Genomic DNA, 25,194 nt, shown 5'->3' on the forward strand with positions numbered 1-25,194 from the left:
AACACCGTGGAACAACTTTGATGTAACTTAGATACCAAGTGATCAGTACAAAAGATGGATTTTTATCGTGTAACGAGAAACTTGTTGAACGGTGTAATGACGGTGAATGTGAGTATTATCATCAACAATCAACCAATCCTTGTATAACGAAAGGCTGAAGAGAATTGCTTTCGAAACTTTAGTAACTGGCTTTGGTACAATAGGTGTGGTCATAATCAGGAGGACAGTTTTAATGAACAAACAGCACTATTGAATAAAACTTTACAAGATTCTGAACCAATCCCGGAGTTTCTGCATTTCGTTGTCAAAAAATTTTTGCCTTTTTGAGTCGAATTTTTTCGCTGGCAGTTTTCTTATGGCGTAGTTTGTGGTGTTTAACGATCGAAAGGCATGACAAGCGCAGTTTTGATTGCACGATTTATTCATGTTGTTTCTTCTTCCTGTAGTGCTTTACAAATGATTTCTTGTCCAATACAGTAATTTCGTTACCTTCATGCTTGAATAAATCATTGCCAATCATATAGGATGGCTTTTCTGGCTTGGATTGAGCTAAATAAGTGGAGAGTAAATCTTTCGTTGTTTCATAGATTGGATATTGATCTGTCTCAACCAAATGCCGTCTTTTAGAAATGACCGTCACTCTTTGTGAATCAAAATCAGTGGAGAATGATTTCAAGCCATAAAATTGACACACGGCATGCGTAAGAAAACGCCTATGTGAATCTGTTAGTGCCAAAACCATGAAATTTCCTTTCAATCTCTCCACAAGACTTTCTTTGTTTTCTGATTCTTCTTCAATATTCGACTCTGCTTTTCTTTGGTTAATAAAAGGAACTAAAATATCTTCTAAAAGTGAGATAAATTCGACATCGTATTGTCTCTGAAGAGCCTCTTTAGCTTGCTTATCAACTAATTTGTGATATCTTTCTTTCACACTCAATGCTTTGTATGGTTTCTGCTGTTTATGATGAAGTGATTGTGTATCTTCATATTCCCTCAATGCAGGCTCAATCACAGTTCTAAAGTGCTCAGTTGTGAAAATTTCTTCGTGTGGAATAACAAATAAACTCTTGTAGTCTTCCTCTGAAAGAATACCTCCATAGAAGCCATGTGAATCTTTAAATTCTTTGAAACTAGTCTTGAGGAATTTATCTTGTTGATATTGCAAATTCTTTTTACGAAGCTTCTTTTTCTTGTTTAATTCATTAGAAACTCCAATATGTGTGGTGGTTCCTGCTACATCAGTACCAGTCATGGGTGGATAGGAGTAATGCGCTGACGTAGATTCAATGTCGTTGCTGCTTGCATTACTGATTGGAATGTTATCTGTGGTATTGCTTGTACCACTGATCGTTTCACTTCCAACATTGAGACCTGAAGAATGCAAACTATTCTTCAATCTTCTTCCACCTCTCAACACTGTGGAGTTTCTATCGATTCCGGCATGATCACCACTCAAATAACTCTCCGAGTCAAAGAAAATTTCGTCTTCATCAGTACCGGATAAGCCAGAACTGGAGTAATCAAGCTGTTGATTGGATGGGAGAGTGGTTCCATGACTATTGTGTTGAATAATGATCCTCTTGGTTCGGACTGGAGCAGTTGAAGGAACGTTGTCTTGATTTTGGCCAGTGGCAGGGTTTAAACTCATTTTTTTGGGATTGGGTTGTTTCAACCTGAAATTGAACTCGTTTACCAAGGATGCAATAAGTTTGCAAGCTGGTGAGGTGTTATCTGTGGTCTCTCCAATTGTACCATAAACAATTCAATGGTTCACACGCTTGACCTTGAAATTGTCTAATTTCGCGCTTTACGTTGTGAAATCAAAAATATTTCTAGTTTCCACAACCCAAAATACACGGAGCGCTCGGCCGAAGGAAAAGAGGGTGAGTCATGTCATTTTCTTTAATACTTGCAATGATGAAACAAATTGTGCCGCCTCAGGCGGAATGATATATGTCGATAAACACTCCTAATGACCTTTAATTCTGACTCCAAGATGAAGAATGAAAGCGAACTATCTCCCAATCGCAAAGCCAATGTTGAGTTTTATTTTGTTTTACAAACAAAATGCTCAACGCTTGCACAGAAACATATTTTCGTAGAGGAGGTTTGAATAGCTTCCAAAAACACATGTGGTGGTTACGACCACGAGATGGGGCGGTGGTTCTTCCGATGATGATTTCTTCTCCTTTCAACAACAAGCAACTTTATTCATCACCAAGCACTATCATGATGAAATCATTACAGAAAGAATCAACATCCCGAAAATTGTTTCATCAATCCTTGAAATATTTGTCTTTTTCTCCATACACGAAAGAAAATGATCGAGGTGATGCATCAGCATTCCTGGAGGCAGAATTTTCTTCACTCTATCCCAAAATCAAAACTACTCAAACTTTTTCAGTGCTGTATAGTGGCCAGGTATTTTCAGATTTAGCCCTTTCGGACCCTATCTATTATAAAATTAAATTAATTTTAAATCATTCATTATTTCTTGGAGTGGATAAACCAAGCAGACGATTTTTATATGAAAGGTTGAAACAAGATGGACCTGAAATTGCATTAAAAGTACCGTTACCGTCTATAATGGAGTTGGTTGGACTTACTGAACAAGAATTGCTCATTATTGAGAACAAGTTGGAAATTTATCAACAACCTACGACTAACAATTCTCCAACACACGCCTCGTTGGAGAATTTGTTGGATCACTGTAGTGCTCTGTGCAAAAAGATTTTCCATCTCTTAAAGACCAAGGAAGAGAGAAAAGCTGACATTTATTTCAGAAGATTACATGTAAAGCTAAAAGAATTAGGAGTTGAAACATTGGAGGCACAACAAGAGCATCCAACTGTTTGTTTTTTATATAACAAGAGACATTTAATTGACGCCGAAAAAGAATTCCTCAAATGCAACGATGAGCTCATGAAAATACAAGATTCGATGAGCCCAACCGAGTTTCAAAATGACAAAGAGGTCAACAGAAAGAAGGCATCAGATGCTTCCAAGGTGGAACTTTATGCAAAATATTTGATTGGAGATTTGCAGTTCAGGAAAGCCATTTATTTTCTTGGATTGGCATCTGATGTTGCTGAGTTAAGTGTTGAGAAACATTCAAAACATTTTTCTGCAGCAGAATTAGACATGTTGAGAGTGGACAGAGAGCGTCGATATTATCAACTAGCTCAATTATATACATTTGTTGCTACTCTGGCAAGGGAATATTCTGGTTTAACAAAATTTTTTGGAAACGATGGAGTTGCTTCATACACTTTGGAAGATAGCAAAGTTTTACACACATTTTTATTACACGCATTTTCAATACAGGTCAAGAAGGACCGCCAACTGAAATCAGCATTTAGACAAACAGCAGATTTATATTCCTTCATGGCAGGTAAAAAGCTACGAGATTTGAAACAAAAATGTCCTTCTATGGAACAGAAATATCCTCTCATCAAATTATTTCGTCAACAGTATCTAAGATCCATGTTGCCATCTCGAATTAAGAAATTACTTATTGCCCTAGGAATTTGTTTATTGCTGTACGCCATGAAAAAGCTATGGGATGAAAGGCAGAAAAGAAAAAAAGATGAATTAGAGTTTAACATTCAGAAACAAGAATACTTCTCTAAAGCAATATCAAATCGCTACAAAATTGACGATGATGATACTTGAATCTGTTGGGCTCACAAAAATAGTTGAATGCCCATTCAACGACGAAATGCAACCTCAAGATCAAGCAAGACAAGAATAAATTTCATCAAAAAAAAAATTCACTTTTGCTTGATTTATTCACATATCCTTGGCCACACAAATTCATCATCACGATTTTACAATCACCATTTTAAATTATTATTGATATTACCATAACAACCCATTTTAAAACATCACTAATATCAACTACCATGTCCCTGACGCATATAACTTCCGAGAAACTTCATCAAACACAACAATGTACAAACAATGTTCGGAATATTTGTATCATTGCTCACGTTGACCACGGTAAAACGACACTATCGGATTTTCTTGTTTCCAGTAATGGAATTATTTCTACAAATCTTGCAGGCAAAATGAGATATATGGATAGCACAGCATATGAACAAGAAAAGCGAATTACAATGAAATCCAGTGCTATTTGTTTATTGTATCGCAGAAAGGAAGAGGCATCTGAAGCATCCTCTTCACAACAATCTAATTTATCAACAACAACAACTACTTCTAAAGATTACGTCATTAACTTGATTGACTCTCCAGGACATGTCGATTTCAGTAGCGAAGTATCGACAGCAGCACGTCTCAGTGATGGATGTCTTGTCTTGGTTGATGTTGTCGAGGGTGTTTGTACTCAAACAAGAACAGTTCTAGAACAAGCATTCAGAGAACACATTAAACCATGCTTGGTTTTAAACAAAATCGACCGATTAATTTTGGAAAAACAAATGACTCCAATGGAGGCTTACCGACAAATGTTACACATTTTGCAACAAGTCAATGTTTTGATGACAACATTTGTGACTGCACAACTATTTAAAAAAATTAATACAGATGAAGAGTCACAGAATAACAACAAGGAAAGAACTGAAAACAGTGAGGATGCAACAAAATCCACACAAGTGTATTCAAATGTGTTTGACGAGTATCAAGTGGATAGCAATGATTTCTTTTCCCCTCAAAAAGGAAACGTTTTGTTTGCTAGTGCTTATGATGGTTGGGGATTTAGAATTAACGAATTTGCTGACTTATTTGCCAAGAAGATGGGAATGAATAAGAACACTCTACAACAGACATTGTGGGGTGATTGCTATCTCAACGCTAAAAAGAAAACCATTTCTAAAAAGCCACTACGTGACGACCAGCCCAACATGTTTGTTCAATTTATCTTGCAAAACATTTACAATGCATACGACTGTGTTTTAGTGAATAGAGATGAAGAGAAGATTAAGAAAATGATTCAATCGCTAGAGCTGAATTTATCAAAGGCATTCCTCTCCAAGAATGATCACAAGACTCAATTGAAAACATTGATGAATCAATGGTTGCCACTTTCAGACTCTATTTTGGAAATGGTAGTGACTAAATTACCAAATCCTCAAGAGGCACAAAGAGAACGTATTTTGGATTTGATTCCAGAATTGAAAACTGTGGATGAAAATGAATCTGCTCAAGACAATGTTCCACTGGATGGTGTTGCCTCTGACAACAAGTTATCGAAACTAATTCATGAAATTAGATCACAAAGAAGAAAGTTAAAGAAGAATTTATTGGAATGTGACAAGAGTGATAACGCAGAAGTCATGATCTTTGTTTCTAAAATGTTTGAGGCAGATGAGCTGCCAACACAAGGAGGATCTTCATCCAAGATCGATCACATTCAACTCCAACGAGAACGATTGAAAAAGTTGAGAGAAGAGAGATTGAAGCAAAGGAGCATGCAAGGTCAAACATCACTTGACACATCTGAAACAAGCGTATTGGACGAGCAACAACAAGATCAGCAACAACAGACGACGTTATCTGAGGCCACTTCTACGAGTGAATCCAGCAATGCGGATGATGAGCAAAAGAAGTCAGTTTCCTTTGAATTGCCACCTTCCTACACGAACACGAGCGAAGGCGACGATGAAGAAGAAGGAGGCACGAATGGTGCAACCTCAACAGCAGCCATTACTACCAACAAGTTAGTGGCATTTTGTAGAATTTTCAGTGGAACGATCCGAGTTGGACAAACATTACACATTCTTGGCCCAAGATACAATGCATCTTCTCCCAACGAAGATCGCACTGAATTCAAAGTGGAAAGATTATATCTTCTCATGGGTAGAGGATTGGAGTGTGTGGACAGTGTTGCTGCTGGTAACGTATTTGGAATGGGAGGAGTTGGAAAACACATTCTCAAAACAGCCACCATCTCCTCAAGTATTTATTCACCCATCTTCTCTTCCATGTACATTCAATCCATTCCCATTGTCAGATTTGCCATTGAACCTAAAAATTTAATGGACATGCCCAAACTTGTCCGTGGATTGAAATTATTGAATCAAGCAGATCCCTCTGTTGAGGTTCTCGTTCAAGAAACTGGAGAGCATGTGATTGTTACGGCTGGTGAAGTCCATGCAGAACGTTGCATTCGAGATTTGAATGAGAAATTTGCCAAAGTACCCATCACAGTCTCTCCTCCATTGGTGAGTTTTAGAGAAACGATTGTAGAGCCACCTCAAATTCTTACGACTGAGAGTGGTGCTGGAGTATCTGCCTCCTCAAACTCACAACTTCCTTCTATTGCCAAAAAGAAAACAGCAAATAAGAAGTGGACCATTCTCATTAAGGCCATTCCTCTCCCAGACAACATTGCATCGTTTATTGACAAGCATAGAGATGACTTGAGAGCTTACTTTTCACATCATGATTTGAAGAGAACTGCAGTCTTTGTCACTTCTGAAGTCATTGATCAATTGAGAATGGAATTTGTGAAAGCCGGAAAACAATGGGAACAGGAATGGGAGAATTTGTGGTGCTTGGGCCCTCGACGTATTGGCCCAAATATTCTTTTGAATCACATTAGTGATTACAGAGCTCCATACTTTGAACCATTGCATAAGCAAATTTCAAACATGTTGTTATCGAGTGGTGTGAAGCACAATGAAACTCCAAATGATGACAAGACCATGAGTAACTTGGAGGAAGCAAAAGAAAAGGACCCTCATTCCATAATGACACTCTCAACCACTTTGGCAACACCATCCACAACACTCACTCCTGAACAACAACAGCGAGTGGAATTATTGAAACAGTACGATCATTCATTCATTTCTGGTTTTCAATTAGCAACAGCATCTGGACCCTTGTGTGACGAGCCCATGTATGGAGTATGTTTTTGTGTAGAGGATGTGATTTTTGAAGAGAAGGATACTGTACAGGGATCTTCACCTTCGCATGGCTCTGTTTCACCACAAGTGAACACTAATGATACATCGATTTCACCAAGTGCTCAACAATCAACAGAGATGAATACTGCTCTCACTTCTCCTCAATCCATAACTCAGGTCACAGACTATAGTCAAAATGATGTTGGAGGTCCATTTACAGGTCAAATTATGAGTGCTGTGAAAAGTGCATGTCGTAAAGCATTTGATTCAAGCCCAAGAAGACTTGTCGAAGCCATGTATCATTGTGAAATTCAAGCAACCAATGAAAGTGTTGGCTCCGTGTGTGACGTATTACGAAGACGTCGTGCCAAGATTTATTCCGACGACATGGAGGAAGGAAGTAATTTATTCATTATTCAATGTTATTTACCTGTTGCTGAAAGTTTTGGATTTGCTGAAGAATTGAGAACAAAAACAAGTGGTGCTGCTCAACCTCAAATTGCCTTTTCACATTGGCAAATTTTGGAAGTGGATCCATTCTATGTTCCAACCACAGAGGATGAATTGGAAGAGTGGGGAGAAAGAGGACTTGCAAATATACCAAATATTGCTAAGCAATACATTGATCAAGTGAGAAAGAGAAAGGGATTAATGTTGGATAAGAAGATTGTGGAATTTGGAGAAAAACAACGAACACTTTCCAAGAAGAAGTAAATGAGCAGCTTCTAAACGCTGTTGAGATGTTGACAAATGGCCGCTAATAAGCCGAAATGAAATATTATTAATTTTAAATTATTTAATTATTGAATCAAAGAATTAAAACCAAAAAATTCCCATCATTCAATAATCAGATTAATCCTGCCTGTTCACACCATTGTAAAGAAATGAAATCACAAGATACTAGCAGAATGTATTTGCACATTCTTTCAGTTTGGCTCATCATGTTCATTTCGACGGAATCTTTCATGTCCGAACAATCCACTTTTGGAGGACACATGGTTGAGGGATGCATTGTTTACACTACAGCAGAAATCGTGCTCAACGAGCTCACAGATGTCTACTTTGAGCGAAAGCTTGACCCAGAAACTGGTTATGATGAACTAGTCATCTTCCCAAATATTAACAAATTGTAGTCTTCACATGGTACAAATTCACAAATTAGAAAAGAAAAATTGTTTTTATTATTTACAATGTGTAGATCCATCACTGTCATGATCAAGCTCACAAATAGAACAATTTGCCATTCAAAACTTGTTGGTAATCCTCTTTATGAGTATTCTGACCAATCAAGTATGCAATCTTGTGAGCAAACATGCATGGAGCAGGAACTCTTATAGTTCCAAACCAATTCGAATAAACGTGACACAGCTTGAATGTTAGTTGTTGCAAAAAGTTCATACCCAAGTTTGCCTCATTGAGAATGGTTTGATACTTGGTTGGAGTGGCAGTTCCTTGCTCATCACGAACATCAACAGACACTAATAAAAATTCCATCGCATTGGGACCAGTGACACCAGTATCCACAACAGTTCCTGCCTTTGGATTTGTAACATCTTGGCCACTGCTGTCCTTTGATGAAAAGAATCTGGTATTGATTCTCTTCATCACTGTCAGGAATGTGAGTTGAGTGTCGCTGTTCAATTCCTTAATCACTTTTTGACAGCTATGAACCTCGGTATTGAGGACAGTTTCGACTTGACCTTCGCCGACACCATCTCGATAGAATATTATATTCTTTGGATAGATCTTGTTGATTTCCTTAAACTTTTCCATGGCACTCTTAATGATTGGAGCAAGAGAGCTCACAATTTCCTTTCCTGCCTCCTGGACAATACATCTCGTATAGAATTTAGTAATACTACTGTCCATACTGGCAACAAAACCAACACAACTGGCCTTAGTTCTCGTATAAATTTCACCAGAGTGATACACATCCATTCCACAGACCATGGTAGGTCCAGGGAACGTAAATCCGACAGTCCATGCAGCTCCTCCAAGTTTCGAGTTGATCTGCACTGCTATTTTAGTTGCTTTGGAGTGAATGCCTTTCGGCTCAGAAATGGTCATCTTCTTGACACATTGGCTCACAATTCCATACTCGTTCACGAGTACCTTCTTCACTGCGTCATACGTAGTTTTAGAATCAGAATGCAAAACGATTAAACAAAATTGAATCTGCTTGTCCGTATTCTTTTTCAAAAATTCCGTAATCCCCTTTGCATATCCTTCCTCGCTTGTGTCAGAAATTTCACAGTTCAAGGGCGAGCTGAACTGTACGCCAATAGGAGAACTGACCTGATAGAGAACGTCAAGGAAATTTTCCACGTCTTTGATTGTTCCTTTTGGATAGAACATTACCCAAGATTCGACTTTAACTGGTCTGAGTAATGCATCCTTCTTAATCTCCCATGTCGTTCCTTGTAATTGAATCTCCTTCTTGTTACCCAATTTCAACTTTTCATAAGGAAGAATTCTACCATTGATTTCCAATACCTTATCATCAATAGAAATATTCCATTCATCTAGAACAGAGTGATAGTTATTATCTTCATTGCTTTCTTGCACGGATTTGAGAATTTGGCGAATTCTTTCATTTGGAGACAACCCAGTGGCTTGCTTAATATCCTTCATGACACGGAAATTCTTGCGCATCTCATCGGTGATGCCTGTCATGAGACACAACTCTGGAACGTAATATTCAATTCTTGTTTTATCTTTTCTATCTCTATGAAGAAGTAAAGGTTGATTAGGGTCCTTAATGGTAATTCCATATTGTTCCTTATAGTATTCTAAATATGAAATGTTTTCTCCGGATTTCTTTTTGAAAGTGCTGCGTGGAGTTACTGAGAAATCCACATCATCGATGTGAACCGTGCGGTGATTATAGGAGCAAAGCACGACAGTATTCTTTAAATCATTTTTCACCCTTCTAGTACCTTTACCAAACTTATTCTCTAAATCGTAGATCATGTGGAGAACGGTATCTGTTCTAAGGGTCTTGTAAATGATATCAACATTAAAGAGAATTCCCTTATTGCTGATATATGTAGTTGAAATGGATCCAGGTAAAATTTTAACATTATGAGCTGGAACCTTTACAACAACATCGTCACTCGTGTTGTAGAAAAATCTTCCGATTTGTTGGAAATTCAAAGCCTTTTGAGCTTTTTTGAAAATGCTGTTAAAAAGCTGTAAAACAGAGGGATGGATATCAGCACCCGAGAGTGATCTAGTAAAGCTAATCTTGAAGGAATAGGTAACATCTTGGTGTTTGATCGATTTTTCAAACTTTTCCGTTGTTAATTTGGTGAGTGGTGTTTTCGTATAGAGGATCTTGTGTCCATCATAAACATACACAATTCCTTTCAGCAGGTCCTTCATCAATACAGAGCATGTCCTCTTGTTGTCCAAGTCAGGTGTGATTTTTACATCGTATTGACAAAAAGAGCCTTCTGGCAACTGTAAGGCAAAATAGTTTGCTAATAACTTGATAGGCGTTCCTGCATCGCCCATGACATTGGAAGTTACAATTCCTGTCTCACCTGTGACTTGCTTTGGTGTTTGCAAGGAATTGACAGAACGACTAGCAATCTTGATACTGCTCAAATTGCTCCTACTCCCAAACGAGGATGAGCTGGTAGGTTCCGATGAGCTGGTAGGGGGACGAGAACCAAATCGCCGTTGTCCTTCTCCACTACTTGATGCTTGTTGAGGTCGTTGAGAGGTAAATTGTTGCTGTTGGCCACTTCCTCTACCACCTCCTCCTCCTCCACGTCCACCACCACCTCTTCCTCCTCTACTTGCACTACTTCCTCCTCCTTCAGAACTGCTACCACCACTTCCTCCACCACCACCGCGACCACCTCCTCTACCACCACGTCCACCTCCACTACCACCTCTATTACCTGATGATGAAATCATTTCCAAATATTGTTATTGTCGTTGAGTGAGCGTGTTCAGTTCCGATCACCTGAGAATGTTTTGAATATTACAATAAATTATGAATAACGCGTAAGAGCAATCTTGTTGATTGAGAGAATGATCACAAGCGAGCTCGTTGGTATCAATTAGAGATTTAAAAAACTGCCTTCACGAATGCGAGCGTTGGATTTGTTGTGTGTTTCAATGAAGGTCTTGTGATGGTATTTTTTAAAGAAAAGCCTTTGAGAGAGATTTTCAAAGAGCACACAACGAGAGGCTTGAACGGGTTGGGAATTCTGAAATTCAAAAATAAATGCAAGAGCTGAATGGGTTGGGAATTTTTCTTCTTCGACGTGATTGATGTTTGTAACGACGTGATGGAGTTTGAGAAATGAGAATTGGGAACAAGTCAAGCGTCATTCTTCAATGATGTTTGATACATCTTGCTGTAAAAGTCATTTTGTTTTTAACCTATGGATTCCCTTAATTCAAAACTGTAAATTCTCATGACTGCAAAACACGAGTTTGTGTTGGAACCATGTTCGTTCTAACGGTTAGAAAGGACGTCATACATTGGAATCAAACGTTTAATCATGATTTCCTTTTTTAACATCGAAAAATATTGAACTAGTGAAGAACTCCATTTAAAAAAAAATGGGAAACTCGCAACCACCCGTGGATCCACTCTTTTCAAAAACATCCTTTCATGGGGAATACAAGACATCATTTCTGCCCGATGATATGATCATTCATATTCTACAATATTTGGACAGTACATTAATTGCATCAAATATCATGCTTGTTTCAAAACAATGGTTTCAATGTGCTCGGAGAGAGGTATTCACGTGTTTGCAATGGACCGACTCTTCTTTATGGAAAATACAAACTCATGAGATATCGAGACCTGGAAAGCAATTTAAAGCGGCGGTGTTTTGTAGATGCTTTTTTTGGAAAAAATTAAATCTTTCAAGTAGTTACATTTCCGATGTAGGAGCTGAATGGATATCATTGAGCCCACAGATGGAGTTTTTAACAGAGATGAATATTAATGACACAGGTCTGACTTTTAGAGGCGTGGAGCTTATTGCGAATAGTCCATTGATGAAAAATTTAACAATTTTGAACATTTCGCAAAATACGATCGGAGATGAGGGAGTATATGTGATTGCAAATAGCAAATATATGAGCAATGTGACAGAGTTGAACTTGAGCGATATTGATATCACAAATGCATGTTTAAATGATTTAAAGAAGAGTAAATTCTTGAAGAAATTGCGATCCCTAGATTTAAGTCAAAATCGTCAGATTGGAAATGATGGTATGACGTTGCTAATCACGAATCAAAATTTAAGTCATTTGACATACTTGAACTTGTCACAATGTACACTAACAGAAGCAGGAGCAATTACATTAACTGCAAATAACTCATCACTTGCCAATTTAACAGAGCTTAATTTGAGTTTTAACTCAATTGGACATGATGGAGTATTGGCACTCACCCATTGTACCGTTTTGAACAATTTGAAAATATTAGATTTAGGAAACACTGAAATTCGACAAGAGACTGCAACCCTCATTATTCAATCAACTTTATTTTCACATTTAGAAAAGTTGCATCTCTACGGAAATAACTTGAATACGGTTCAATTAACATCCATTGCCAAAACAAAGAACAGTGTGATCAGTTTTACTGTCATCAATCCAAAGAAGAGGATGCTGGTGACACTGGAAATGCTTGTCGATCAAACAGAGCAACTGATGAAGCTTAGTCATCAGTTTCATCATTTTGATGGCGAAAAGTAAGAAGAAATCGCCGCTTAATGATACCTATCTCCAAGTAATCCATGCAAAAAGTTTCTAAAGCATTGTAACAGGTGTGAGATTTCAATTTCTTTCTCTGGACTCGAATCATTGTATTCATGAACATAATCGAAATTTTGATCATCATCATTGCTATTCACTAGATCATCATTTGGACTTGTCAGACATTCTAAAATGTACTCACAACTTCCATCTGAACTTTCATAATTCAAAGTGGGCAATACATAGAATGCATGACCTCCATGACTTCCTCCAACCAAATATTCTGCAGGACTTTGTAACAAGTAACATGCTTCAAAGGAATCATCATGATCCCAAATATAATGTACTCTTTTTCCACATGATTGGTATGTATAAATTATGAATTGTTTGGGACCATACAAGTACGTGGTTTTTGACATTTTCATGTCATTGGTCGGTATACAAGTTTCAACATGTTTGATAAATTCATCCACGAGTTGAAATGCAAATTGACAAGTGGCTTCATCACATTTTTCATCACAAATAGAAACACCACGACATGGCTGCACATCAATGTGGGACATGTCAATACTTCTCTCAGGAGAGTATATTCTCTCAAAATCTACTTTTGGAACTCGTTCAAAACACAAATCGTTGCAAAAGTGTGAATTGACTGATTCCATCAACAGACTCAGTAAATCCTTCTCATCATCATGCCGTTCATGTTTTGAAAAATTAGTGTGTTGTTTCTGGTCCACTGATATTTCCGAATAATATTTTACGGAAATGTCAACGAAAGGAATTATGCATGAATTATTGCTGTTGCCGCGAGCTTGTCTATCCTCATCTTTAACATTGGATTGTCTTTTGGTTTGAAATTTTCTCTTTTTTTCAATGAGATTGGATCGTTTTTCTCGATACTCTCGCTCTCGTTTCAACAGGTCTTTGGGAGGTTCACCGTTTTGAGAGATCGAGTCCAAACCCTTTCCTCCTTTACCTCGTCCAACCATTTTTTTTTATTTTTTTCAAGTGGACTAATTCTTTGGATTTATGGAATTTCATCTGGCTGTTGTTTACTTTTTGAATAAGTTTTTCAAGTCTGAAATTTTTGGTTTTTTCAGGTGGGTTCGTTTCAAAAATTCTGTTCGTGTAATCTTCAAATGGGCTAATATAGCTACCAATAGGGACGTCTTGTCTCTGTTGGCTTCTTCCTTTTCAAATTTTGTAATTAGTTTCTTTTCCACTTCTCCATGTTCGACAAGTGTCTTGGTTTCCTCATCAAATACAACAAATGCTTCCTCATTAAAATGTTCCATATCAATCAAGAATTGCAATACAGTGTGCAATTCAGCAAAACACAAGGCACAATTCTTCAAATTCAAGTCTATGGAGCAGAATTTTACCAATTGTTGAACGTCCTTATAGATGGTAAACATTCCTTTCATTGTAATCTCATTCGCAATTTTTGAAGTAGAAATTATGTCTTTCAAATACCTTGCGATAGTATCACAGGCAGAGAACATGATTTGTTCAGTCTTTTCTTGCTTGAGATGTTGAATACTCTTATAAAAGACGCTCAGGCTTTTGATGAGATCCATAATGAATGGATGTGGTTCATTGTACATTTCTTGCTTTGGATCAATTTGAGATTGATTATTGTTGAGTAACAAGTTGTTACCAAGAGTTTTAAGGTTATCTGTCACCATTCCAAACGTAGCGGTAATAACGCCTTCAGCTTGATATTCTGGGGCAAACACAAAGGTACTGGCTTGCGAGAGTTGTTTGTTACATTTTCCAAGAACCTCCTTAAGAATTAAATCTTCTCCTCTGTCCTTGCATTGCTGCATTCGAATCAAAAGATCTTTAAAATATGTGATAGAAGAAGTTGTGGTGCCTGTGGTCGTTGTGGACGACGAAGAAGCAGTTTTAGGTTGAGAAGCGTTCCCAGAACTTGGCAATGCACTGGTAGTTGTCGATTGTTTTCCACAGCGTTTGCTATATAAATCTTCAAAATATGGTAATGCTGCATCGATCATGTATTGGTAGTTAAGGACTGCTTGCACATATCTTTCAACACCAGAAGATGATGAGCTGTGCAATTCTTGATCCAAACATTTCAAAGCGCATTCAAAGAGCTTGCAAACTCCATTCTTCATCTGTTTGATACTTGTCGTATACGATACAATTCTGTCACAATATACTTCATAGTCCAGGATGAAATTTTCAATCTCAACACAAGTGACCAACACAATTTCCGAGAACGGGAATGTCAACGTATTTCCGTTTAAATTACTGCTGTTCATCAAGTTGAATTTTTTCAAATTCTTTTGCTCGACACTTTCTGGAGTTTGCTTGACGCATGTGAATTGTTTTTTACAATCCGATTTTTCAATGTTTTCTATTGCCGTGTATTCAATAGATCTTGAAAATGCAATCCTATAGTGAGCCAATAAATCTATAAGCAATGAGGTATGAAGAGCAAGTTGTTCGGATGCTGTCATTGAAAATATCAATACCATCTTTTTCATATTCAGATATTCTTTTGGATTGTTCATACGAATAGCTAAATGTTCGTCAATGGTTGTGATAATTTGCTGGAGAGATTGTTCCCACATGGCATTCAGTTCAATATTTGACAAGAGGGACGATGTTGTTTTAAGTGTGACTGACTCCACCGTAAAGAAGCCAATAATTCTTTCAAGCCATTCTTGTATAGATGCTGGATATATTGAGGTGTCTTTGGAGGATTTTTTGTCCAATTCCAATTGTGGAGGATGTGTAATCTCATGGTTCAATTGAATAGCTCTATTTCTCTTGTAGTATCCTTTAAATTGTTCGTAAGAGTCCATGGATTCATAAATATGTTTACAAGTGTACACTGGAGTTAACTCTACTTTGTGTTGGGTCAAAACGTCAAATACTGTGACACTGTCATTGATAATATCTACATTGGGAAATGTAAAATTGAACTCATTGCTCGCCACGAACTCGTTATATTTGACATTTACGTTATTGGCCATCAATTTAAATTGCTTTTCAATCATTGACCTTCCTATTTCTTGGCTCTTATTTTTCACATTAACCAACCACTGGTTAAAATCTCGTTCTACATTTTGTTTAATCTTTTTCCTGAATATTGGAATTTGTTTTTCCAGATACTGAGCAAAACTAAACAAATGCACGGTTCTCACTGATTTCTCCAAGTTATCAAGAGTCTTCAATGCAGAGAAATATTTTTGTTCTTGAATCTGTGTATACACCTTGGAAGCTAGCGTAGAAACATGTTTGCATAAATCAACCATTTGTACAGCTGACTGAATATTGTCTGCAATGTTATGATACATGACCAGTTGTTTACCACATTCAAGAGCTTCTCTTCCTGCTTTTTGAACATCCTCATTGAGAGAAATTATTTTCTTTTTTAATGTTTTACCATCACTCCGAACACTTTTCAGCTGGCTCACGGACTTGAGAAATTCTTCATAATTCTCGCTACAGATGTGTTCAATTTCACTTTTTTGTTTTTCAAGAAAAACGTCCAACGAGTCGTAAAACGAATCTTCCTTTCCTCTTTCATAGACTGTTTTTATACTACCTGTGATGAAACCAGATTCCACAAGGGAAGCTAAAATGAAATCATCACCCGAATTGATATGAGATTGAATTTGAGCAGCTGCTGAAGATGGATCAAGGTTCGGACTAGCATCATTGGCTGGTGATGGTTGAGATGATGATGATAACATGGGTGGAGAGGGTGATAACGTGTTCGGTGATGATGAAAGGCTCACTGAGCTTCTATTGCCTCCAACACCGAGCAGTTTTTTCATTTTTTCAAAATTGGTTTTTATAATTCCAATCAACGACCATGAATTGTGTAAGTCATTGATACGTCAATTAGCAAAATTAAATAATTTATGTTCAATTAGCTTTCCATCATTATGTTTCAAAAAAGAAATCTCTTATAAAAAGGAGTTGGCGCCATTTCATGATTCCGTTTTAAAAATTCAAAAAAAATTCAATTAATGATGACACGATTATTCCAACAGCACCAAACAGAAAACTGAACTCTCTCATTGAACACTCATTATTTTCTACTAACTCACTAATCAACAAACCATGTCTAACGTGTCCTCTGACAATTCTCGGAACCGATCCAATTCCAATTCCGCTTCAACCTTACTAACTCCCTCTCTTCATCTCTCCATCCAAAACAATAATAACTTGCTTCTTTCTCCGAGAGTGAATTCGAGTAGATCTTCTTCTCCGATGCCATCACCTGGAAGATTTTCAAGTTCTCCAATGCCATCACCTGGTCGTTCAAATTCGGCATCGGGTTTTTATTCTCCAATGCCTTCTCCAGGAAGGTATTCGCCGATGCCATCTCCTGGTAGATCGAATACTGTTGGAAATTTAAATGTTTTGAAACGACGAGGCTCATTCAGTAGAGCCAATAGCTCAATGAGTGTTGGAACCAACCATAGTTCCTCACAATCTTTTATTTCTATAAAAATCAATGACGAAGACAGCACCATAGCAGAGACTCCAAACGGAGAGTTACAACCTCTTAGTTCGAAATTTAAAAACAATCAACAACAGAAAATGATATTTGACTCACCACAAATGGTGGCAACAATGAAAGAAATTAAATCATTCAAGAAAAATCAAGCGCCAACAAAAGAAACTTTTAGAAAAATTGCTCAAGACCTTAAAGATGACAAATTAATTTCAAAATTATCACGATTGCATTTGGACGTTATTGAAAAGCGTCGAAAAGAAGCAAAAGAGCAAGGTGTGACGTTTCATGAGTTTGGAGCTACAGGAAAAGTAATTACGGATGATGACTATGATGAGTCCTTGGAGTTTATTGAAAAAGTAGTCAAGAGATTGTCAGATCATTTGGAATATACAAAAATTGAATTGTTTAAAAAACTCAACGTTTTAGTCACTAATGAAGAGGAAGATTATTCGAAAACTTTCAAAAAAACAGTAGTGGATGTGATTGAATCTAACAAGGAAAATTCCAAAACGCAAGCAAATTCGAATATAATCAAAACTGATGAGGAAATTCAACAATTTTTTGATGAACAAATCCAGCTTGTTCATAAATATTGGCAACAAGAATTTGTACTTAGAATGAAGAGTTCTCAAACACTCCAAAAAGAGAAGGAGCTACGAAACAAAGAATTAGCCAAAGAAGAAGGGAACCCAAATTATATTGGCATTGATCAATATAGAAAGCTTCAACTAGAATCCAAGGTGTTAAATTCTCTCATAGAGCAACGAGACAAGTTGCTCGAAGAGCAGAGAACAGAATATTTCAAAGAGCTGCTTTCACTGAAAGAAGAATTGTTAAAAGCGAATTATCAGTATTCAGCTCCTTCATATTTTCCTGCAAACTTTGACAAGGTTCTGAATTTACCATTTCTGGAAGATGAAAACGTAAAAGAGTTGAATCAGGTTTTGTTAAAAACAAAAACAATGCTAAGCGAAAAAGAAAACGAAATTCGAACACTGTTGGGAACCATCAATAATTTTCAGGCCGAGACATTCGAAAAGCTTAAAAAAAACCAAAAAGAATGTGTCGTTGAAAATTTAATTGAAACAGCCAAAGCGTTCAAATTTAAAGCAGACAAATTTTCAGCCGATAATGAGAATCTAGTGTCACTTGAAAAATACAACTCACTACTGCAAAAATTTGAAAATATGGAGCAAGAAAGCGAATCGCTCAAGAAGGAAATCATTTCACTACAGAATATTCAACGAGCTCAAATGAATATCACTACTACCGATTTAAAGAAGCCGTCAACGTGGCTTACCATGAGTCAGGACTTGTCTTTCACATCGTTGGGATCACCAACGTCCTATCATCACGAGTGGAATGACGATTCTGAGGATGAAACTGAACTACACTCTACTAGCGAAGAAGATGAAATCAAAAAACTCAAGAAGCGACTTAAATCTAAGGACAATAGAATTATGCAACTCTCTGCAATCATTGAAGAGATGGAGGTGAGACTCAAAACAATGCATGATCCCAAGCAGTTTAAGGAGGCAATTATGAATCCAATACGTAAATTTGAAGCGTACAAACAACAAATAGCGGCCCTTGAATCAGAGACGTTTGTGTTACAAAAGGAAATTGATTTGGGTAGTATCAGGGAAGAAGAACACATTCGTTCAAAGAATATTCTTTCACTCAAAATTGAAGATCTTTCAAGTCGTTTACGAGACATGTTCACATGGAAGGCCCAACAAGAAGCCAAAACGGCAACCTATCTGAAAGATATCGAAACGATGCGTGGAAATGTGGAAAAGCAAAAAGACAAAGTTAAGGTAAGTTGATGTCGCTTGTCTTGGGTTTGAAGAATCAAAATCTTAAACATGATTTCCAATTCACACAGACTCGAGATAGAACTATTGACAATTTGAAACAACAACTTTCTGAAATGAAGAAAAAACTAGAAGAAAAACAAGCACCACCTTTACCAACTCCAACCCCAACCATTATTTCTCATTCTGTGTTTTCATCAAATTGCAAAGACATGGAGGTTCAAACAGACACTTCTTTTCTTCCTAAAACACATTTCAAAACATTCAACGACAGCGACTTGTTGTCAAGTGAAGAAACGTGTGACAAGTCCACACAAACCTCACCTCACTCACTGGATTCCATTGAAATTAGTGTCACATCTCCAAAACCATCGACGCTTGTCACTCCTTCCTCATCCTCACACACCATCCCATCCAAACCATCAACCAACAACACTACTGCCAACAATACGACGACTACTAAGAGCAATACGATCACTTTAACAAGCTACTCGAGCAAGTCACCTAGTTCATCCAACAGTGGAACCAAAAAACCAACAGAAACTAGCACTACAACAAAAACGAATCCCTCTGAATCTTCTCAACATGTAAATACCTCAACCAATCACCCACAATCTTCAATACTATTGAACCACAACATCTCGGCAACATCAGAAACACCTACCACTTCTAACAACAATCATGACTCAACAATTTCCACAACAGCAACACCTACTACATTTGCTACTTTACAACAAACAAAACAAGAAGAGCCTCCTCTTGACCTGGATGATCCTGATTTTGCAGTTCGAAAAGTTATAAGGCCAGTTCAGAAAAAACAGAGTAATGTCACTCCAAGTAATAATGTTATCACACATTCAACTGGCTCCACTTCTAAGGATGAGTTACATGATACATGCATTCAAGCAACAGCTACTACTTCTACTAATGTGAAGGAGATCTCTTCTTCCGTATGTGATTCAGTGGCAACAACACCTGCATCCTCAACAAGTTCCACTGAAACAGTAACAGAGCTACCTCCAGACTCGTCTACGAACGAATCCATAACCATTGCGCCAAAAATGAATGAGAGTCAACCTATTCTAAAAAACACACCTGAACACAATGAAAAAGAGAGAAAGAACGACAACAAGTTACCAAACAACACCACAACCAATGTTTCTGAGTCCTCTCACCAACCAACACACAACACTCACACAACTCAAGCGGACAATTCTCATGATCATGGTCAGAATCGACAACAAACACAATCAGAGAAAGCACATTTCATTTCAAATGAGCAGCATACTCACGACCACACTCCTCAACACCTCGTTTCATCGTTGGAATATACTCGTGGAGACTCACCCATATTTTATGACATTGCACACTTAATGACCAAAGACGAGCCTCCAGAAGAGACTGAAGAAGAGAAAGCTCTTCATCAACACACAGAACCCACATGGTACAAGATTCCAAAATCAGGTCATTCCTATCCAACAGAGAGTGGAGAAGATCCACATGAGAATAACATATCTCATCACTCATCTATAAACCATCATCAAGATCATCATCATCATGCAACAAAAGACGAACATTCTGCAGCTATTATTGAAAGAATGAAAAAACAAGCTCGCCTTAAGAAAGTGACATTTTCTCATGGTTTAGACGACGGAGAGAAAATGGAAATTCTTGAGAGCAAATTTAAAAAGAGAATTGGGATGGCCACGTTGATTGACCGAGTCTTAGTGAGCCAGGAAGGAAAACAACTCAGAATTCATGGCTATAATGATTATTATTATGATGAGCATGGTAACTTGGTTTATGGTCCCAATCACAATCGAACGAATCAAAACACTGCAGCACATCAAGACGATAAGCAAGGGGTGAGAGATCACACGCCTAACGAACTCAATCATCACACTGAAAAGGGAACTGCTAGCACCAAGTTAAATGTCGTCATTAGAAAGAATTTGAAAAATGATCATCCTCAATTGGGGTCACACGAACAAAATAATGGAGAAGAGGGAAATTTTACTGAAATGGATGAGCAAGATGGTAACAACTCCACTGGAAATAAGTCAAACAAACGCGGTAGGAGTACTCCATATGGAATTCATTTTGGAAAGATGTCCTTTAACAAATCCTCAACGATTGATAACAAGAATAATATGCATCCGTTTACAGGTCGTTCTGATGAAGATGGAAACCACACAAGTATGAACAACTTTTCAAGAAATGCCAATGTCAATGGATACAATTCCAACTCGGTTGTGAGATATGGTAAGAAATATTTCAATTCCAGAGATTTGATGGGAAAAGACGGTGTGGATGACCATTCGGATCAATCCACACTGTATATTGGAAGAAATCCTTATTCCAGCAATATCAACCCCAACAGCAACACCACGAATAATGGAACCTCGCATTCTATTCATTTTGATGTGAATTCTCAATATGCCATCTCCAATTTCCCCAACCGAAAATCACGACCCAATTCTTCACCATCCAATCCTACTTCGAGTGGTCATAACTCTCCAACAAGGGCCTCTCAAATTTTTGTCTCACTTGGTCAACATATTGAACATTCAAGCTCTCAAAAAGAAAAGCGTTTAAAAGAGCTGAAGCAAGAAGAGCAAGATAAGTTGGAAAAGATTTTAACAACATGGAATCAAATGTCCAAGGGACACCCTGAATCTATAGAAAAGTTAAAAGAAGAATACATGAATCAATTGAGGGAAGAAGAACATGCACACTATTATGACATTAAGGAATCCAAAGTAGTTTCTCCCTCTAAAAAAGGAGGTAAATCTCATCAATTACTCGAAAAAGAATTTTCCACGCTTCGATATAGCAGCAATGACATTGTCAACACGTATCAAGCATCTCCCTTGTCTCAGAATGTCACTGCAGGAACCTCGGATGAAGACGACTCTAAGGTTGAGCTCAATGACACAACGATCACTGTTATAACTTCTCAAGATCCCAATATCGCAACTACGAACGAAGAGGAAAAACCATCCATAGAATTCGATTTGAGTGATGAACGAGCGACACCTACCGAAATGATCATGAGACCTCTATTGAAAATTAAGAGTTATCAATCACCTCCAAAATCAACAACCATTGATAAGGATGTTACGAATACTTCTAACAACACTTCAATGGATATGACACACTATGAACAAATGCTTTCCATGTATGTGGCAAACAATCCGTTAGCACAGAATTCTTCACCACCCTCTTCTCCTACCCTCAATCGAATGCAATCCTCATCGTCAACATGTACCGTAACTTTACATCAAGTAGTGCCCATTCATCACAATCCAACACTCATATCAACCAAAAGTCTTCCATCGGTGGTCACTGCAACAACACCGAGTACTCATCTCACAACCACCACACCACGTATTGGAGCCATTAAGGGAAGAAGAATTACGCCTACACCTCCACCTTCTGCGAATTCAATTTCAATATTTACGACGACCAGTCACTCTACAGCCAATAGTTCTGCAATGGCCACTCCTCTCTCAAGTCGAGAGTGGTCTCAAAAGAAATCAAATGCTGTTCCATATGTCATCTCAAGAAGTAAGAGTGCAATGGGTGTGAGGGAACGTGTGTCTGCATCGTCTGTGACAACAACAACAACCACTCGTAAGAAAATCAAAACGGCAGATTCAGCGTCATCTTTGAGAAGTAGCATGCCCACGAGTGGTCGTTCAGTGTCTGTTGCTGATGAAAGAGAAATTTCAAAGCGAAAACTCAAGAGTCTTGTAGGTCAGTAAATGCAGTAGTGGATATATTCCCTTAAGACCCACACGAGTTGGGTAGTATCAATAGTGAACTCGGTTTGTATGAACACTACACGATAGAGGAATTTACCTTTTCTCAAGAAATGTAACATTGCATTTGGTTGTATTAAAATTACTAAAAAAGAAACAATTCTCAACACATGCACCACAAACTACGCCATAAGAAAACTACCAGCGAAAAAATTCGACTCAAAAAGGCAAAAATTTTTTGACAACGAAATGCAGAAACTCCGGGATTGGTTCAGAATCTTGTAAAGTTTTATTCAGTAGTGCTGACGTTCGTTCATTAAAAGTGAACCTCCTCCTGATTATGACCACACCTATTGTACCAAAGCCAGTTACTAAAGTTTCGAAAGCAATTCTCTTCAGCCTTTCGTTATACAAGGATTGGTTGATTGTTGATGATAATACTCACATTCACCGTCATTACACCGTTCAACAAGTTTCTCGTTACACGATAAAAATCCATCTTTTGTACTGATCACTTGGTATCTAAGTTACATCAAAGTTGTTCCAAGTTGTTGCTGTGTAATCGTAGTTTAGGTGTGTGATTTAAAATACTCGACCTCATCTTTTGGTGAAGGCATTTTTTTTGGAGTGAAAATTAATGTCAACTTGAAAAATTAAATTACAACAAAAAGCAAAAACTTGTTCTTTAATTTAATAACAGCATCTCCTTGGAGCTTAACTGAGAGAAATTGAGATCAGTATTATCAATAATATTATTAATTATTTTCAATTTGTTTTCTGTGCTCGGTGGACCTCCTCGCTTTTGTTTTATGCGAGTGAAGCTAGCTTATCGACAAAGTAATTGTTGTATTTTGTTGTGTGTTTGAATGTTGGTTTGATTGGTTTCATGTTGTGAAGGTTGAGATGATAGTGTGTTCGGATTGTCAAGGTTATGTTGGATTGTGGAGAAATTATGAGAAGATTGTGGATAATAGGATTGATGATTTTGAAATAAATGTTCACATCCTCCATATTGAATAGGGATATTCTGATAGCTCATTGAATTGGATTGGTTTGGTTGTATCAGATAAATTCTTTCGAAAGATGGTGTGATGTTCTTGGTGAATCAAAAGAGCCGGGATTAATGCTACTGAAACCGGTAGATGACGGTGATTGCACATTGAAAGAAGATAATGGAGAGGAACACCATGTGTGGTGATTTTGATTTGAAAGTCCATATGATTGACCTTCAAAAAAGTTGTTGTTAGATGTGGTTTGGTTTGTGGACGGTGATGAAAAGTTTCAATTTGATGACATTTTTTGTGATTTGGAGTGTATTGAGGATTGAATTTAATTGTTTTATTGTACAAACTCGAATTCTTTGTCAAACTTGAACGATGTCCACACTTGATTAGTTTCCACATTACATGTGAGAGAAATGTATACAATTTTCATCTTGTGTTTCGTAATCTTCTTTCCGAATTTACGTGTAAGACGTGAGTGAGTAATTTCCAACTCAGACCAATGCTTGCATTTGTCTAAAGGAGGAACACTGTCAGTAAATCTGAATTGAATGCACTTCTGTCTCTTCTTTAGGCCATTCCACAAAATGTCTTGATACCATTGGTAATATTTAGCCTTTGTTCCCCTCAGAGCAAGATAAAACACGTTTGGGTTGCAACATCCAACCGTTTCATGGCTGATGGAGTTTGAACATCTCATCTGTAGATGTTGATAAATAATATTTCTTGCACATTTGGCGAACTGTTCCCATATAATTCCATAAATTTGTTTCTTCTCATCTGGTACTTCTTTAAAGGAATTATATTTTGGTACAAATTCAAACAGTCCTTTCTCTAAAGTGAATTGATATTCCTTGTGAGTGTCTTCAGCAGCTTCATCTGTGGTTCTTGATTTTCGTTTTTTGCTCTGTTGGGAAATATTGTCATCATCACATTTGTTGTTTGGTGTTATCGTACATTGTGTCTCATCAACAATACCAGAGAAGCTGCTTGTGCTAGGCAACAGACAGCAAGGTGGAAATGATATAGTTTCGTCTGTGAAGATCCATTCCTGAACAAGTTAAGCAAACACATTGTAACAAATTTGAAACATACTGTAGAGGTAGTCATTACTGGTGATGATGGGTGAGAAGGGTTCATTTCGATGCTTGATGATGAAGGAATCTTGTGAAATATGTTACTGCTGAATACTGACAAACATAATACTTACATTGTTCGTACTCTGGTTCGTTGTGGATTGGCTATCCAATGCTGGTGATTCATTGGCCTTGATAATTGAGATCTATACAAGGTGAACGATATTCACTAGTACTTACGTGATTAGTATTTGTTTCGCAACTCGAATCACAATCAGAAACACCAAGCTGAGGTAAAGATTAGTGTAGGTGTTGAAATTATTGTTTGATGATGTTGTTGTTGTGGTAATAATCAATTACTTACACAGTATAGAGGCACAGTGCCCTCTTCAATGACCACTAATTCAGCTTCCATGTTGTGTGTGTTGTTGGTGTGTTTTTTTGTGTGAGAAGCAGA

The 25,194-nt window shown here is 37.5% G+C and overlaps 9 protein-coding genes across 9 annotated transcripts; 4 read left to right on the forward strand and 5 right to left on the reverse strand.

Moving 5' to 3' along the window:
- Window positions 1–418: 418 nt before the first annotated feature.
- Window positions 419–1,651, reverse strand: C9374_004418 (uncharacterized protein; the record flags this gene model as incomplete). Its single annotated transcript, XM_044694055.1, has 1 exon — window positions 419–1,651. The coding sequence occupies one exon, from the start codon at window positions 1,649–1,651 to the stop codon at window positions 419–421; it is 1,233 nt and encodes a 410-aa protein (XP_044548760.1).
- Window positions 1,652–2,070: 419 nt separating this feature from the next.
- On the forward strand, window positions 2,071–3,675 carry C9374_004419 (uncharacterized protein; the record flags this gene model as incomplete). Its single annotated transcript, XM_044694056.1, has 1 exon — window positions 2,071–3,675. One exon carries the CDS (start codon window positions 2,071–2,073, stop codon window positions 3,673–3,675), a length of 1,605 nt encoding a protein of 534 aa, XP_044548761.1.
- Window positions 3,676–3,905: 230 nt separating this feature from the next.
- Window positions 3,906–7,580, forward strand: C9374_004420 (uncharacterized protein; the record flags this gene model as incomplete). Its single annotated transcript, XM_044694058.1, has 1 exon — window positions 3,906–7,580. One exon carries the CDS (start codon window positions 3,906–3,908, stop codon window positions 7,578–7,580), a length of 3,675 nt encoding a protein of 1,224 aa, XP_044548762.1.
- Window positions 7,581–8,087: 507 nt separating this feature from the next.
- Window positions 8,088–10,787, reverse strand: C9374_004421 (uncharacterized protein; the record flags this gene model as incomplete). Its single annotated transcript, XM_044694059.1, has 1 exon — window positions 8,088–10,787. One exon carries the CDS (start codon window positions 10,785–10,787, stop codon window positions 8,088–8,090), a length of 2,700 nt encoding a protein of 899 aa, XP_044548763.1.
- Window positions 10,788–11,441: 654 nt separating this feature from the next.
- C9374_004422 (uncharacterized protein) lies at window positions 11,442–12,590 on the forward strand (the record flags this gene model as incomplete). The annotated part of the gene is made up of 1 exon (XM_044694060.1): window positions 11,442–12,590. The coding sequence occupies one exon, from the start codon at window positions 11,442–11,444 to the stop codon at window positions 12,588–12,590; it is 1,149 nt and encodes a 382-aa protein (XP_044548764.1).
- Window positions 12,591–12,604: 14 nt separating this feature from the next.
- On the reverse strand, window positions 12,605–13,579 carry C9374_004423 (uncharacterized protein; the record flags this gene model as incomplete). Its single annotated transcript, XM_044694061.1, has 1 exon — window positions 12,605–13,579. The coding sequence occupies one exon, from the start codon at window positions 13,577–13,579 to the stop codon at window positions 12,605–12,607; it is 975 nt and encodes a 324-aa protein (XP_044548765.1).
- A 63-nt stretch (window positions 13,580–13,642) lies between these two features.
- Window positions 13,643–16,396, reverse strand: C9374_004424 (uncharacterized protein; the record flags this gene model as incomplete). The annotated part of the gene is made up of 1 exon (XM_044694062.1): window positions 13,643–16,396. The coding sequence occupies one exon, from the start codon at window positions 16,394–16,396 to the stop codon at window positions 13,643–13,645; it is 2,754 nt and encodes a 917-aa protein (XP_044548766.1).
- A 289-nt stretch (window positions 16,397–16,685) lies between these two features.
- On the forward strand, window positions 16,686–22,663 carry C9374_004425 (uncharacterized protein; the record flags this gene model as incomplete). Its single annotated transcript, XM_044694063.1, has 2 exons — window positions 16,686–18,902; window positions 18,971–22,663. The coding sequence occupies 2 exons, from the start codon at window positions 16,686–16,688 to the stop codon at window positions 22,661–22,663; spliced, it is 5,910 nt and encodes a 1,969-aa protein (XP_044548767.1).
- Window positions 22,664–23,998: 1,335 nt separating this feature from the next.
- On the reverse strand, window positions 23,999–25,152 carry C9374_004426 (uncharacterized protein; the record flags this gene model as incomplete). Its single annotated transcript, XM_044694064.1, has 5 exons — window positions 23,999–24,712; window positions 24,757–24,825; window positions 24,872–24,928; window positions 24,978–25,025; window positions 25,102–25,152. The coding sequence occupies 5 exons, from the start codon at window positions 25,150–25,152 to the stop codon at window positions 23,999–24,001; spliced, it is 939 nt and encodes a 312-aa protein (XP_044548768.1).
- Window positions 25,153–25,194: the final 42 nt, after the last annotated feature.

The sequence above is a fragment of the Naegleria lovaniensis genome (assembly GCF_003324165.1).
Source record: "Naegleria lovaniensis strain ATCC 30569 chromosome Unknown tig021, whole genome shotgun sequence".
NCBI lineage: Eukaryota > Heterolobosea > Eutetramitea > Acrasida > Naegleriidae > Naegleria > Naegleria lovaniensis.